General features: G+C 40.2%; 1 protein-coding gene across 1 annotated transcript in view; it reads right to left on the bottom strand.

Annotated features, from left to right (window-relative positions):
* LOC124545165 (DNA-directed RNA polymerase III subunit RPC2) overlaps nt 1-14954 on the bottom strand; it is a 192022-nt gene extending 177068 nt beyond the window's left edge. The window contains exon 1 of the mRNA XM_047124000.1: nt 14753-14954. Coding sequence (XP_046979956.1) covers nt 14753-14836 — 84 coding nt within the window. The 5' untranslated portion in view covers nt 14837-14954. The remainder of the gene's footprint in view (nt 1-14752) is intronic.
* Between the last annotated feature and the right edge of the window lie 1166 nt (nt 14955-16120).

The following is a 16120-nucleotide window of genomic DNA, read 5'->3' on the forward strand; positions in this document are numbered from 1 at the left end:
CCCATCGATGGATGACATACTCACACATCTTATAGGATTGACCGTTTCTGCCTAAATTGATCTGCACGATGCTTATTGCAGCTGCCATTGGATGAGGAATCACAGCAGATCCTAGTCATCAATACCCCATGTGGCCTTTACTGGTACAACTGCCTCCTGTTCGGCATTGCAAGTGCCACCACCATTTTCCAACGTTATTTGGAATGCTTCACAAGCCAGGTGCCCAGGGCGGCCAATTATCTGGACGATGTCACCATCAGTGGCTTGTCCGTGGTGGACGTCATGGACAAACTGGATCAGTTGTTTGAGGTTTTTCTGAGGCTAGCTTGCATTGCCAGGAAGAAAAAGTGTGCCTTTTTTGCACGAGAGGTCAGCTATCTCGGGTTGACGATTGATGCCCGCGGCCTACACGCGTCTAAGGAGTATGTCGAGGTGATTCAAAACCTGCGTCCTCCCACCAATGTGAAGCAACTGCAATCCATCCTCAATCAAATCAACTATTATCGCCACCGAGATTTCGACGCCCCTGAGCGGGTTATTGCACAAGAATACGCGTTGAGTTTGGGACACGACATGTGAGCAGGCTTTCACACGTCTCTAGTCAGCTCTCTCCCACCCTCCTTGTTTGACTGCTAACGATACTTCCTTGCCTGTCATTGTCACCACCGTTGCCTCGGACTATGGCCTGGGTGCGGTCCTATCGCAAGAGATCAACAGTGTTGAGAGGCTGCTGCCTTTCGCACCCAAACCAAATATAGTCGAACTGTAAAGGAAGTTTTGGCACTGGTTTTCCCTCTGACAAAATTCTAAGATTTCACGTATGGTCGTCATTTCACACTGCAGACCGATCACAAACTTCTGGTTTCTTTGTTTCACCCAGGTGTTGCAGTGCCCACCCGGACGGTGCGCTGCCTCCAGTGCTGGGCGCTCTTCCCGGCAATGTTTGACTTTAATATTGTCTACCACACCTATCAACGGCATGCCAATGCCAGATTTTCTGTCCCAGCTGCCTGCCAGAGCGGACCATGTGTTTGACACCTCCCCCTTGGTTTGTTTCCATGTGGAACTGGATGTGGATGCAGCTCTGGATGTGTTTCCGTTGGATGCCAATGCGGTCCGGCGGGCCACCGCTCAGGATCGGAAACTGCAAGCTCTCCGCCGCCAATTCGCTGCGGGTTGGCCGACCAACCGTCGTAGAGTCCGCGATGCAGAGCTCCAGCATTTTTGGGATCATCAGCACAGCCTCTTTTTCCACAATGGCATCATCCTTTTGCATAGTGATTCCCATGTTCCCCAGGTGGCCATACCACAGGGGTTGCGCCGTCGTGTCCTCAACCTACTCCACACAGGCCATGGGGGCATCGTCCTCACCAAACAGTTGACCCCCCGACACCTTTATGGGTGCGGGTTGGACAAAGACATTGCCTCCCTTATGTCAGCCTGCATCACGTGCCAAACACATGAGGCAGTACCCCTGTGCCAATATTTTTCATGGCCATATGCAGCTGCTCCATGTGAACGTCTCCTTTTGGATTTCGGAGGGCCGTTTCATGGTTCCCAGTGGCTCATACTGATCGACTCCAGGTTGGGATACCCTTATGTTTCCCGCATGATGAACACCACTTCTGCTGAGACTATCAAAATTCTCCAGTGCCTCTTTGCTGTCGAGGGTCTCCCCAAAACGATTGTTATGGGTAATGGTCCACAGTTTACACTGAGCAAGTTTAAGGAATTCTGTACTGCAAAAGGAATTTCCCTTGTCTGTACTGCCCTGTTTCACCCTGTGTCAAACGGCTGGGCAGAATATTTTGTGTGGACATTCATGACCCAGCTGCGGAGATATCTCCCACTGGAGGAGCTTGTGCTACATTTTTTGGCTACATACTATGCCACCCCCCCCCCCCCTCCCGTCCCTGCCGGTAAAAGCCCAATGGAGATACTTCACAGTCGACCGTTCCGTTCTCCATTATCTGTCCTGGTTTCCGAGGCTTCTCACCCTCCTCCCCACATGCCACTGCACTCCTTTCGTATCGGGCAGGAGGCCTGGGCAAGGACCACCTCTCATCCACAGGCATGCAGCGCACCTGTGGTCATCACCTACCTCTGCAGCCAGGCGACGGCATCTCTCTGGTGGGCCGGCAGTTCCACTGCCCACTGGCACCTCAACCAGCTCTGTCCCTGTCTGGTGGACGCCGCCACCCTGAGGGAGCTGGCAGTGCCTACCACCAACCGCCCTGTGGCAGAATCTCCGCTTCAGCCTCTGCCTCAGCCACTGTCTACACCACCATCTGCCCGTGCTGCGTCGCCACCACCTGCCCCTGCCGGCCACAAACCCATGGATGTCGACCAGAACACCCCTACTTCTATGGCTGTTTGTGGTGCCGTGCATTTTTCTCCCGGGAGGAGAAATGTCCTAGCAGCCCCTTATTTAGAGGGACCGCACAACTGAGATGCAAGATGGGTCGCTGACCCCATTTCAGAAGTGTGGAGGGAAACACCAGCAGTGGTCAGAAACAGTAACAGACTTACCAAACAAACATGGAACTACTTCGCCAAACAACATGTGACAGTGTTCCACCAGTTGGAACTCATATGACTCGTGTAGCACTCCGCTGACCTGGCTTTATAAGCACACCTAGACCATCAGACTGGCACCATTTACCAACCACTAGGAACACCTCCAGCCAGTACTTACACTGGCCCTAGCATTTTATTCACTCGCCGTAGCATTGTAGTAGCATGTTATATTTTGTAGAGTAGATTTTCGTCATTATTTTCTTCCACTGTCTTATTTCTTTATCTGGTTTACCACCACAAGAGTTGTGGGGTTTTTTCTGTTTGTTCTTGTGTTTAACACTTAGTGTATGCCAAGAAGGCATTTTTTTTTTTTTTTTTTTTTTTTTTTTGCTTATAATAAAGTGTGTTCAAAGTGACTGTTAGTTCTTTCCTGCTGACCACAGGACACGACAATTACAGTGTACACAAGAGATAACTGCAAACAAATTATAAGTCCAACAGCAAAATTTTAATGAAAAACAAAGCAATTTTGTGACTATAGACTTTCTAGGGTAGAGTGCTGGTGAAACGTTCTTGGGTTCCCAGCCAGGCTGCAATATTTGAATACCATGATATTTTAATAAAACAACAAACAACCACCCAATACAAATAAAAGAACCAGACAAGTGAGAGTAGGATATATGCTTGAAGGGTTCCATTTAGACTTCATTACTGAGTAAGGTGACGCAGTGGTTAGCACACTGGACTCACATTCGGAACAACAATGGTTCAAACCAGTGTCTGGGCATCCTGATTTAGGTTTCCTGTGACTTCCTTAAATCGCTTCAGGCAAATGCCAGGATGGTTCCTTTGGAAGGGCATGGCCAATTTCCTCCCCCATCCTCCCCTAACCCAATGGGACTGATGACCTTGCTGTTTGGTCCCCTCTCCCAAATCAACCAGCCAACAAACTTCATTATGTATATAAATATTTCATCAAGAGGTTTTCATGAATCAGTTGCAAGCATCAAAATATGTGACATAAATGTCCACATCTTTTAAGGTGCACTGACTTAGATGTTTAAATTTTTTATACCACCAAGGGATCATAGACCTTAGTATTTGACATAAATTTCAACTTCATACCTCTGCCTATTTCTGAGAAATAGGGGTCTTAACAGGTGGACAGATAGATGGAGAACAAATTGATCCTATAAGGATTCGGTTTTTTGCTCTCTGAAGTTCGGAGTTCTACAAAGAAAACCATGAACACACACAGAACTGACAAAGAACTTTTACACACATGATTCCTCAACTTTTCCCAGCTAACATACGCCCTGGATGTGAACTGCGGATGGAATGACGTCAGTGGGAGGAAGGAGGGAGGAGATATTGGGCACACATCACACACAGAACATCAGGGTGGAGGAAGGAGGGGACAAGATAAAAACCCTGCACCATCTCCTACACACTCAGTTCATCAATGCACCTGATGATGGCAATGCGGCTGCTTGCTGAAATACTGCACCCAATGAACACTGATATCCAGCCTTTCATGTGTAAACAATTTTGCTAAATTTTGAACAGACACAAGGATGAATTTGCAAAGAACCTTACACATAAAAACATTTTTGAAAAATGAGGGACATGATAAAACTGCAACTGGAATGGCTGGCCTCAAGTAACATGAGGAAAAAACATGAGTGGTGGACAAAAGAGTCTAGAAGAAGTGGGCAGAAGGACAGGCAGACAACTAAGGAAGAAAAGGACTTGAAAATACATGAGACAATGAGAATATCAACAACTAAAATAATAAGAAATGGCAAGAGAAACAAGTAGAATGAAAAGTTGGTATGCAGATAATGCATTCAAAAAAAGACATAAGTCTTCTTTATGCAGACGGAGAACAGGATTAAGAACAATGAATCAAGAGAGTCCTTTGTGAATTGGCATCTTGGTGAACTGAAAATAGTACAGAAAGATTTACTTGAGTAAATGGCAAGGTACCTCAACAATCCACAGAAAACTGGAACAGCTAGCTACAGAGATAGTAATGCTGCAGTACAACATCAAAAACAAAAGAGGTCATACATCCATCAAAATGGAAGTGGTAAAAGCAATTAAAGCTTGATCAAAAACAATAAGGCTGCAGGCAATGATGGTACCTGCAGTCAGTAAGTTGAATGAAGTGGGCTGACGAGTGGACACAATATGCACAAAATAATAATGAACATTTGAGTGAACAGAAAGATACTGAAAGACTGGAAAGAAGCTATCATTATTTCAGCACTTAAGAAGAGTGACAAAAAGATACTGGATAGCTACAGAGGTATCTCACTACTGAACATCAGATTAAAGACACACACTAGACTGTTGCTGAGAGTAGCTCAAGTCAAGCATTAGAGACTATCAGGCTGGTTTCTTCGAAGGCAGGAACAGTGCTGAATAAATTTTTGGACTCAAAGTGATATTTGAACAATGTCGCAAGAAAGACAAAAACACTGAAGTGACCTTCATGAACTTAACCTAAGCTTAATTCTGCAGCCAGGAATGTCTTGTTGAATGTCCTCTGTGCTAGTGGACTGGACACAGTAAAACATGAATTAGTAAGGGACACTTGGAAAGGCACAACTGCTACAGGTCAACAACAAAGCTCCATTTTGGGAAGTTTTAAACTAAAATGAGTTCATCAAGGAGATAGGTGGTCATTGCTTCTGTTCAGCTTGCTGCTGGATGAGGTGGTCCAATAATGGAAACAGGTACACAAAACCATGGATACTGAAAGGGTACAAACTGGGCACAAAAAAAACAACGTCACAGCAGACTGCCTAGCCTTTGCTGATGATATGGTATTGCTACATGAGGATGAAGAAGATGCAAAACTGGCACTGGTAAGGTTTGTGGTAGTTTCCGTAAAAGTTGGCCTTAAGATGGTGTACAATAAGACCAAGGCCTTAAATGCAGAAATCAACTGGAAGGTTGAAGTCCAAATGGTGGAGAAAGTGAACACCTTCCATTATCTTGAGGAAATCTTAACAGTCGAGTTACAGACCACCAAGAGCATAATAGAAAGGTTCCAAATGCAGGAGACTCTGTGGTATGTTACAAAGACAACCTATGGAAAGAAAAACCTGTCCAGAAACACTAAACTGAGACATATGTCAACAATCAGAAATCTGCATTGTATGCAATGAAGACAACCATCTCAAGCAAGAGAACCTTATCCTCCTGCAAGATAAGGAATGAAAGACCTTGAGAGGCATCTGGAACATGAAGAAACAAGGTGAAATCTGCATACATAGATCAAGGCAGGAGCTGTACGAGAGTGTTTAACCAATTTGAAGCATGATACAGAAGAGAAGACTGAGATTGCTGGGCTCATCAGGAAGATGTGGAATGGAACACATTTAAAAGGAAGCAATTGAATGAAAAAAGTCAGAGGGGAAAAGAAAACAGTTGGAATAAACAGTCTGTCACTACAACTCACATTCCAAACATCTACACAGAGTCAAAAGAAATATTGTCAGTGTTCTGTTCATACACATATGGTGGTATACACCACATCATCATTATGGTGCAAGACGAAGACAACATTCGGTGTCAGCAGGATCAGCTGAAATGAAAAGAGGGGGGAGGGGGACAATTTCAAAAGAAGGAAATAATGCTACACTTAAATCTGTATTTGTAACTGTTGTAAGTTCTCAAAATATTGGCAGATCTAGATAAGTAAGTTAGTTTTTAAGAATTACATTGAACAGATGATGTCTACTTGACAGCACAAAAATTGGTGGTTGTTGACATTTGACTTGTCCATCACATTACTCAGGAGCCAATCATTTTACAAAGTGTACAGTTCTCCTTATAAAAGTACAGAACACTTGTAATTGTGAGTGTAATTTAGGGAGTTGTAGTTTTTGACAGTACAAATAATGCACCCTCTACAAACAAGGATGAAAATGTCTTCCATCATCTCATTTTTAGCAATTCAAATGTGGAAAATGCCCTTTAAGCCTTGACATGGGGTCAAGAGAAGAACAACAGTAATAAATACCTTAATATCATAGCACTCGGTATAGTGATTTTGTCTTTCAGCAGGAATTGGACCAAATCTCAGTTCTGGCATTTTGTTTTAATGTATTAATCTGATAAATATATCGTAAACAAAATGTAAGAGGATAGATAGTTTACATTTTGCAATAAGTTTTTACAGCTCTTAAAGGGGCACAGTATGTGGTTTCTTCAGCACTTAATATCCTGTGCAAGGGCCTTCCACTTCAATTACCACCTGCATCCTAAAAGAACAGAGTCTATGAGGTAAGCAAGAAATCTCTCAATTCCTGCCACCTCCTCCATGCAGGTCATCGCGCAGTCAGGCCAATTTTCTCACATAGTCTGTTTCATCTCTGCCCGTACATTTTAATGGGGTTGATGATTGGTGCAGGAGAAGGCCTGCCAAGAATAGAAATTTTATGCTATTCTGCACATCATTCCTGCACCATAGCTGTCATGTGTCTTGGAGATTGATTCTGCTGGATACAGGTCATTCTCTCAGAACAAAGTTGTTGCACTGATGGAATCATAACAAGAATATACTGAGCAGCATCAAATCAACTATCCATCCTGTGAAGCACCCCAACTCCATGGGAACAGATCCAGCACCAGTCTTCCACAGTCATACAACTATTGTAGAATGACTCATTGGCTACACAGAATGTTTTAAAAATACTTTTACAAACATTGGAGACAGGTTCCTCAAACTAAAACAAGAAAAAAATGTCGGTAAACATGGGCTATAAAATGCATATGTCAAGAGCTATGGAAACTTGTTCAATAGAAGAGATGTGTTTCATTGTAGCGAAGATGAACTATTTCCCAATATCTAGTGCAGATTGTACACATAGGGTTATTTGCAAAAGATGTTAAACTGGGCACTTGTTCAATACAAGAGATGTGTTTCATTGTTCTTATTCAATGCATTTTAGAGCCCATGTTTACCAGACACTTTCTTCTTTTTGTGGTGTAAAGAACCTGCCCTCAAAGGCTGGGGGAAAAAAAATACTACATGCTCAGCATCCATACTTATTTCAATTGGTGAAATAAGATACAGTAATCAGTTGCAACTTGTGTATATTGTAGCAGATCTAGATTTCAGCCACTGAGTATCTTCAATGCTAGAGGTAATTCAGGAGCCAATTAAAATACAACTGCATAGACATCAAAAACATAGTACAGCTGTATAAATTTCACATATAATTGGATGGTACAAACCAGAAGATAAACTTAACAGATCTCAGCTATTACTTGACAAGTCCCTTTTCAACTATACATGTCAAGAGTTGAAATCGCACTGAGGCCGCTGTTTACAGTTATCTCACAGCTGGCCACAGTGTTAGGACTATGGTGCCCACGACACATGTCTCATGTTGCAGTAATGCATAGTATGTATGTAGTTGGTTATTTATATTATCATAAAAATTCAAGGAAATATATTTTTTATTGATACAAAATAGATGCAACATATTTATAGCTAACCACCTCCAACACTATTTTAAGGTTCATATGCTCTGTGAGCTTCTATAATTGAATTTACACACATTCATTTGATTTGCCTAATAATTTACTATATTTAACATCAATTAGTACAATAATAACATGCAGCATTACATTAGGTCGGATGTGAGAATCTTCACGATAAAGGATGACAGCCAAAAACAGTTGCAGGATAAAAATTTATTAAAATTCTTGACTAAGGTTTCGGTACATATAAATATACCTTCATCAGAAGTAAAAAATCTAAAATTACATCATGCAATGGAGATTAATAAAACAATTGTGCCAAAGGCATCGTCAATAATTAAGACATCTTTTCCATTTGTACAACATGACTATGGGCACAGGGTCAAAGCGAACAGTTTAGCACCATTACTTCGCCATCATCCTTTATCGTGAAGAATTTCAACAGTTGCTGTTGCAGCCATGTTTAAAATCTTGGGATGTGAGAATACTTTATCCTATATAAGCTCCTGAACTGCTCAGCAAGTACTATGCTCACTAATCAGCTTTAGTTTTATTTTATTGCATTATTTATTAAACTGGAAATAATGCACGTTAAACAAAGATCTTGTGTATCTTATGTTTATTTTAGTGATGCATAATTAGGGAAATTCCAATAACTAAATGAGGGACTAGCTCACATAAGCACCAGTCGGTGTGCATAACATTGTTTCAGAAATTGGGGTTTTAATATATTCCTCTTTTAACTGCTATTGTTAAATTTTATAGAAACAAATGGATGTGAAATGTTTTTACATACATTTATACATGATGCACTTCTTTTACACAATACAAATAACAATTACATACATATCAATAGCCACCTAGACAAAGTAGTTCACATTACCACCACTTGATTGTATTAAGAACTCTTACTGCTTCAATATCAATCACATTTGTGGTCAGTTCTACTGTACATTAATAAAGAAATATATTTCCTTAAAAGAGCTACTTCTGTGATAATACAAATAACCAGCTACATATATACAACACATTACTGTAACATGACACATGTCTATATGGCGCCTTAGTCATGTATGACATATACTGAGGCCATCTGTGAGGTAATTGTAAACAACGGCCTCAGTGCAATCTGAACTCTTGAGCCATAACAACTCAGAGGGATTATGCCAAGTAACAGTTGAAATGCGTTAACTTTATCTGCTGGTACGTAGCATCAACTTGTAAGTGAAATTTATACAATTGAACTCTGCTGTTAACTCGAATGTGATTGTATATTAATTGATTCCTGTATTATCTCTAGCACTGCAGATTGTCACTCAGTAACCGATATCTAGATCTGCAACAATAAACATTAGTTGCAACTGATTGCTGTACCTTCTTCCATCACACACAATAGGTATTTTCTGCATAAGATGCTAAATCCGTAGAATTAATGATCATCACAGAGCTTCCACTTAACAATTGAAAATCTGCTTTGTAGTCTAGCCGCCTAAAAGCTGGTGTTGAACTATGCCACTCAATCTCGAAGATGCAGTAGTATGTTCCAACTGTTCTGCAGCTTCAGAATCTGATCTTGAACTATCATAGAATGAATGGTTCAATGACACACACAGTTCACTGCCTCAGTATGTAAGTGAATGCGCCAGAATACTGCACAACATGCAGGGATGAACACTAGTGTGATAAATTAATCCAAAATGATGTTCCCGTTAGCCTAAAGCAATCTCAAAAGAAAGATGAACAGTTTATACTCTCTCCAAATGGGTCCAAACAAGGATTAAACATTAGACCTTAGTTTCCGAAAAAAATCAACGTCAACATTCTTCATGTTTGAACACTTCACAATTTTCAGCTGAAGACATATTGTGATGACTGGTTGATTATTAATGAGGACATCATAGGTTAAAATTCTCACAATTATACTTATTTGCCACATGTATAATTGAAAGTGTTTAATGAAACTGCAATAATTACAGGATACTATAATAATGTGTGTGCTATAAAACACATTTATTTTTGTTCATAGGCCTAATCATAATACATATTGTTTTGTATTATTTTCAAGCAGTCTCTCACAATTAACCAATTGCTCACAGATGCATTTTCATGAAAATAATCCAAGTTTCTATTCTGGCAGCTATTAGGCAAAAGAAAAAACTTCTCGTCATTGTTCTCAAAGAACTGCTGGACTGTGCCATCCTAGTAAATGTACACTTTTGCCAAGCACATCTCACCCATTGTAATACAGCAACACAGTCCAATCCTTTCAGCCATTTCATATGGCAGAATCTGGTTTATTGGTAGAATAATGGGGAGGTGCAATCAGTCTACAAAGGAAATTGCTTACAAATCACTTATGCAACCGGTTCTAGAATATCGCTCAAGTGTGTGTGACCCATACCAGGTAACACTAATGGAGGATATTGAACGTAAACAGAGACTGGCAGCACAAATGGCCACAGGTTTGTTTAATCCATGGGAGAGTGTCACAGAGATGCTGAAGGAACTGAACTGGAAGACTTTTGAAGATAGACATAAACTATCCCGAGAAACTCTATTAACAAAGTTTCCAGAACTGGCTTTCAATGATTACTCTAGGAATATACTACAACCCCTTACATATCAGAGGGATAATGAGGATAAGATTCAAATAATTACTGCACGCACGGAGGCATTCTATCAATCATTCTTCCCACACTCCATATGTGAATGGAACAGGAAGAAACTCTGATAACTGATAATGGGATGTATCCTCTGCATGCACCTCACAGTGGTTTGCAGAGTATAGATGTAGATATCCTGACCAGCATCTCTGGAAAACACTCATGGATGCCTGATGTGCAGCAGACTTGGGCATTTTGAAAACCATCAGTCTCCTAAATTTATGGATCTTTGGAACTATGTACAGCTTGTGCTCTGGTTTCTGTGCATATGCATACATGTGATGGCTTTTATGTTGCCTCACTGGAGCCATGGTGAAGTATATGGTTTGGAGAACCCGGCATCTCCACCAAACAACGTCACATTGAAACCACACTCAAGCCCAAATCACAATGCAGGGCCATCATTGAAGTACAACACTTAATGCTAAAAACACATTTATCACTGATACCAATGTACAACCATTGCAGAATAAACTCCTGATGAAGAGTGCTGCCATTTATACAGTCATTCAGTACTGCAGAACACACAAACATTATAAATACAATAGATTTCAAGAAGTTTCTAGAAATAACAAATACTAAATGTCATACAATTAGTGGTAGTCTGGTTTGAACTGTGACCTATAGCATACCAGCCAGCAATGTTAACCGTTAAGCCACCCTGCCTACAGCACAGCCTGTAGCAGTACAATTATAAGGGAGGCTCAGTTTTCATACTGCTGCTGGTGCTGTGTAGACCAAATAATCAGCATTTTACAATCTTTGCACTCCTGATAGGCTATGATGGAATTAATTTAATAGTATTATGTAACTATACTGTATTACTGATAAAAATTAGAAAGATTGGTAAGGCTTAAGAATATATGGTAAGTTCCTTACGTCAAGGGACATTCACTGGACGGAATAAGACAGATAATCAGTGCTAAAGGAGACTTGAAAACTTTAGAATTTAAAACTGAATAGACGGTATTAGATAAATAAGAGATAAATAGAAATATATCATAAATGGGCTATAAAAATGACAAGAAAAATTGCAGAGAAAGGGAAGAAAATAACAATGAAGGAAATCAGCAATTTATAAAAAGGAATGGGGCCAGAATATATATATATTAAAAAAAAAAGAAAAAAAAAACCTGTTGTTAATCAAGGCCAGGTCAGTGAAAAAATGAACTGGCACTGGGAGAAAGAAATAAATGGAGTATGTAGTAAAACAGGCACCAAGTTGATGGCTATCAAGTTGCAATGCTTCCTCTGCTGTAGGGTAAAGTGTGTTGCCAATATGTATTCTCTATCTTTGTAAATTCATCCTTTACTTACTAGACAGTAATGACTCAAATCCTCCTTCAGCCAATCAGATTTAGGTTTTCTACATTTTCCCTATATCAATAAGACAAAAGCCAGGACGATTCCTCTCAAAAGGACAAAGACAATTTCCTTCCTTCCTCCAAGGTTAGGCACTGTCTCTAATAGTGACATTGCTGGTGAGACGTTAAATCTTAATATTCCATTTATCTAAGGAAAAGAATGGGCTGTTTGGTATGTGACTCTCCCAGTGATTAAATAAGGCCTGCCAGTAATGGTGCTGTTGTGGGCACTGGTATGGGGATCAAAAGGACAAGTCTTACAATGGGAACTCGTCTGGACTCTTGGTTGGATCACTTTAAGTCACAAACAGTGAAACTCTTAGAACACACAACCACAAATATTTATGAATCAGAGAGTTTTATGAATAATTAGATGGAATACTCAGTATCCCAATCTGTACACAAAATATTTCATGGAGATGCCACTTGATACAGTTATGCTGTAACTGCAGTTTTTCCCTTTGTTATGTTGCCAACAAATTTGTGGCATGTGAACATGGCAGGCTAGTGCTGGATGAGTTCTAAAATTGTCTACACAACATACATAAAAACATAACAATATTATTATTTTCTGAATATGTCACAGTCATCTAGTATTGTCGGTCAAAAACAAATGTTGCAGTCAATTTTATCATAATTACCATCACAAGTAATTCCTTGTCGATTTACAGCATAAAAACTGTCATATTTGTTGTAGAAATTCAACGACTTATTGCTGAAATAGATGAATCTTTTCCATATACTACACGTGTGTCTATTATGACAAAGAAAGAAAAGAAACAAAAATGTTACAACTTCACATGACATTAAATCTCTGCCTCTTAACACAGAAAGCTTATACATTAACCATGCAGTTAGCATGAGGATCAACAAAATTTTTTCCTGTTAAGAATCTACACAGTGTAGCAATCGCATGTATGCAAAAAAGTGTTTGTCTCTCCTTGGGGTACGTATGAATACAGACTGGGTTATTTTTGTGTATTACTTCAAGATTAATTCCTCTTCTCCACGTTCTCAACATTATCCAGGTAAATGGTGAGTTGCATTTCACTCGTGTCACTGCTGTACATGGATCACTTGCTGCAATTTTCCACACCCTCTTTTGGTGCCGACAAGTGTCAATACAGTAAAGCAACAGAACATATTACAATTTAAATGTCATTATCACAATCAAAGACATATATAACAGAATACTGGAGAACAACACTGAAAAGAGCATTACTCAAAAAAAGTGAGATTCCAAAACAGAGTTCTTACACTCTCCGAAATTATGAAGTTAGTGTAAAACATTACAGATTAACTGAAAAATCTGATACTTTATCGCCAACTCACAACCAAACTGTCATCTTTCAATGCAACCAATACCTCAGGCAATGCTACAGATCAGTAGGTTGCCACATCTGAGATTTCATATTCACATTCACCAACTTCTTCAAATCACAACCAGACCATCAACTTTCAATCTAACCTTGACTTCAATTGCTTCTGTAAAATATCTATGAGTATGCATACACAGCAATGTGAAGTGGAACAACCACATAAAATTAACTGTGGGTTAGGGTGGTGCTGAACTAAGATTGATTGAAAGAATCAACAGGAAATGTGGTCCATCTACAAAGGAAGTAGCTTACAGATCACTCGTTTCATCAATATTTGAATACTGCTCGTCAGTCTGGGATTTGTGCCACATAAGACTGATACAGAAAATAGAGACGATCCAAAGAAGAACAGCACCTTCCATTGCAGGTTCATCTGGAAAGTGTCACAGAGATGCTCACCCCATTCCAGTGACAGATGCTGCAAGAAAGGCATTCTACATCACTGTATGTTAAAGTTCAGAAAGTGTACTCAACATATGAGCACGTGTTTCAATTCTGTATACACGGATCAAACAATATAACTACTTATTTCCCCCCACATATATCTCATGAGCAGTCCATGAAGACAAGCTCAAACAGATTTGAGTTCATGTGGGGGCTTAACCAACAATTGTCATTCTCATGAACCATACACAACAAACAGGAAAAGGCGGAAGTGACAGTGGTACAAAAAGCACCCTCTGCCACACACTGTGAGGTGGCTTGTGAAGTACAGATGTATATGTGATTTAAAAAAAAAAAAAAACAATGTATAGCAAATTTCTATGTGTGCATTGACAATAATAATAAAATACAGACGAAATGGATTAATATAATGAAACAGACAGTGCAGAAGGTTAAGGCAAGGGAAGTACTGAGCTGACTTTAACCATTTGATATCCAGAAAGGGCCTTTTGCCACATGTTTGTTGATCTGGCTGAACTTTTACAATTCAACCTTTTCTGACTTCTCCTTCTAGGAAGATATTAGTAAAAAATCTGATGCACTTGAAAACCACAGCTGAACAAATGACAATGGTGAGACAGTATGGCTAACACAGAAACATACACTGAAACTGTACCAACGCATCTCTAGCACAAGAGAGAGCAATAAACGCAATTACATTTGTTAACACTAAACAGCAATGTGAGTGTTACAAAGTGCAGTTATCTTCCTTTTTGACACTGTAATTTTTGTGTTCCACTGAATCAGCGTATTACTCTATCGATGTAAGCCGACTTGATTATCAGAATAACCCATATGCGCAAGGTAACTGAAACAATGTATCCGTCAAAAAATTACAGTGTCAAACGAAAGGGAAACACCACGCTACTGCATACCGCTATGCACTCACTTCGATAGGCTTCACTGCATCTCCCAGTTTTTTGGGATCTCCTGTCCAGTCTCCGTACATGCTATGTTCTTCCATTTTTAACATCTAATATTGGTTCACATCTTCCGATAACTACGTATACACGTTAGACCATAACCTCAACAAAAATCAAAACAAGCGCTCACATGTCGTACTCTAGGTATAGCCATACTATCGATTCTAAACGTCGATAAAGGCAGACTGTCAAGTCGTCTGCTGGATGAGCCGCGTTCCCAAAGACGGTAAAACTTGCTAATGCATACCCCTCCTACCAACCGCTCAGTCAACAGGCTTGGGGGAAAATCCTACAGTACTACTGACCGTCATACCAATTGGCATGACAGTCAGAAAACTAAGTGAAGTCCAGTCCCGGTTTGGTTCGTGAAGAGCAGAGTGTTGTTACGTGTCAATTCATTTCTGCCACACGTGCCGTCCAGATAGCATGCGGTCTGCAATAACAGAGGTGTTTGTTTTTGCATTACGAAGGGTACAGGAACATGTGCAAAAGCATAGCAACTGCACATCTGTGGTCAAGAAATGAAGGTTCAGCCTCCGAAAAAAGACGAACTTTCACTGATTTGAACGATTTCCAGAAAGATGTTGTTCATCATAATTTATTTTATTGGAAATTTACGCCCTTGGCAAAAGAACGCAAATGTTTTTAAAAAAAGGTGGCTTTCAAAGGACGAAGTCATTCGGATGAAAGAATTCTGAAATGTTCGGGATTCAGGTACAGCAAATGCAACAATGGAAGACGCGTTCTGATGGAGAGATCCGATATGCTAGTAACTACTTTCCAAACGATACTCAACATTGGGAAGGAAAGTTTTTATCCATGAGACCTGGCTTAATGTAAATCATGCCAGGAGGTACACTTGGCAAGATTCGAAAGGAAATGCGGTTTGGAAGACCGGCTAGCAAAGGAAACATACGTAATGTGTTTGATGCAGGATCCTCTGAATATGGTTTTATCAATATGACAAAGCTAACATTTCCATCCACAGTTGGTTCAAGAGCATTTTTCTACCCAAGCGACTTATCATTCGGTGCCCATCTCAAAGTCCTTTTCCGTCCCACCCTTACCCATTAGATGCCAGTTTTGTGCTGTTGTAAGACCTATAAAAATAAATGTAAATCTAGTTATAGTGGAGATGGGTTGTGATGCCATAACAGCTTCACACACAATTTGAACTTAGCAACACAGTGGACCTGCAAGTTGAGGGGTGCTCTTTATTACTACCAATACATCCAGATATGAAATTTATAGTCATTGGAAAAGGATAGGTCCTTTTACCAATGACTATAAAGGATAGCCCCCACCCCCCATGAACCATGGACCTTGCCTTTGGT

Source organism: Schistocerca americana, chromosome 8 (genome assembly GCF_021461395.2).
Source record: "Schistocerca americana isolate TAMUIC-IGC-003095 chromosome 8, iqSchAmer2.1, whole genome shotgun sequence".
NCBI lineage: Eukaryota > Metazoa > Arthropoda > Insecta > Orthoptera > Acrididae > Schistocerca > Schistocerca americana.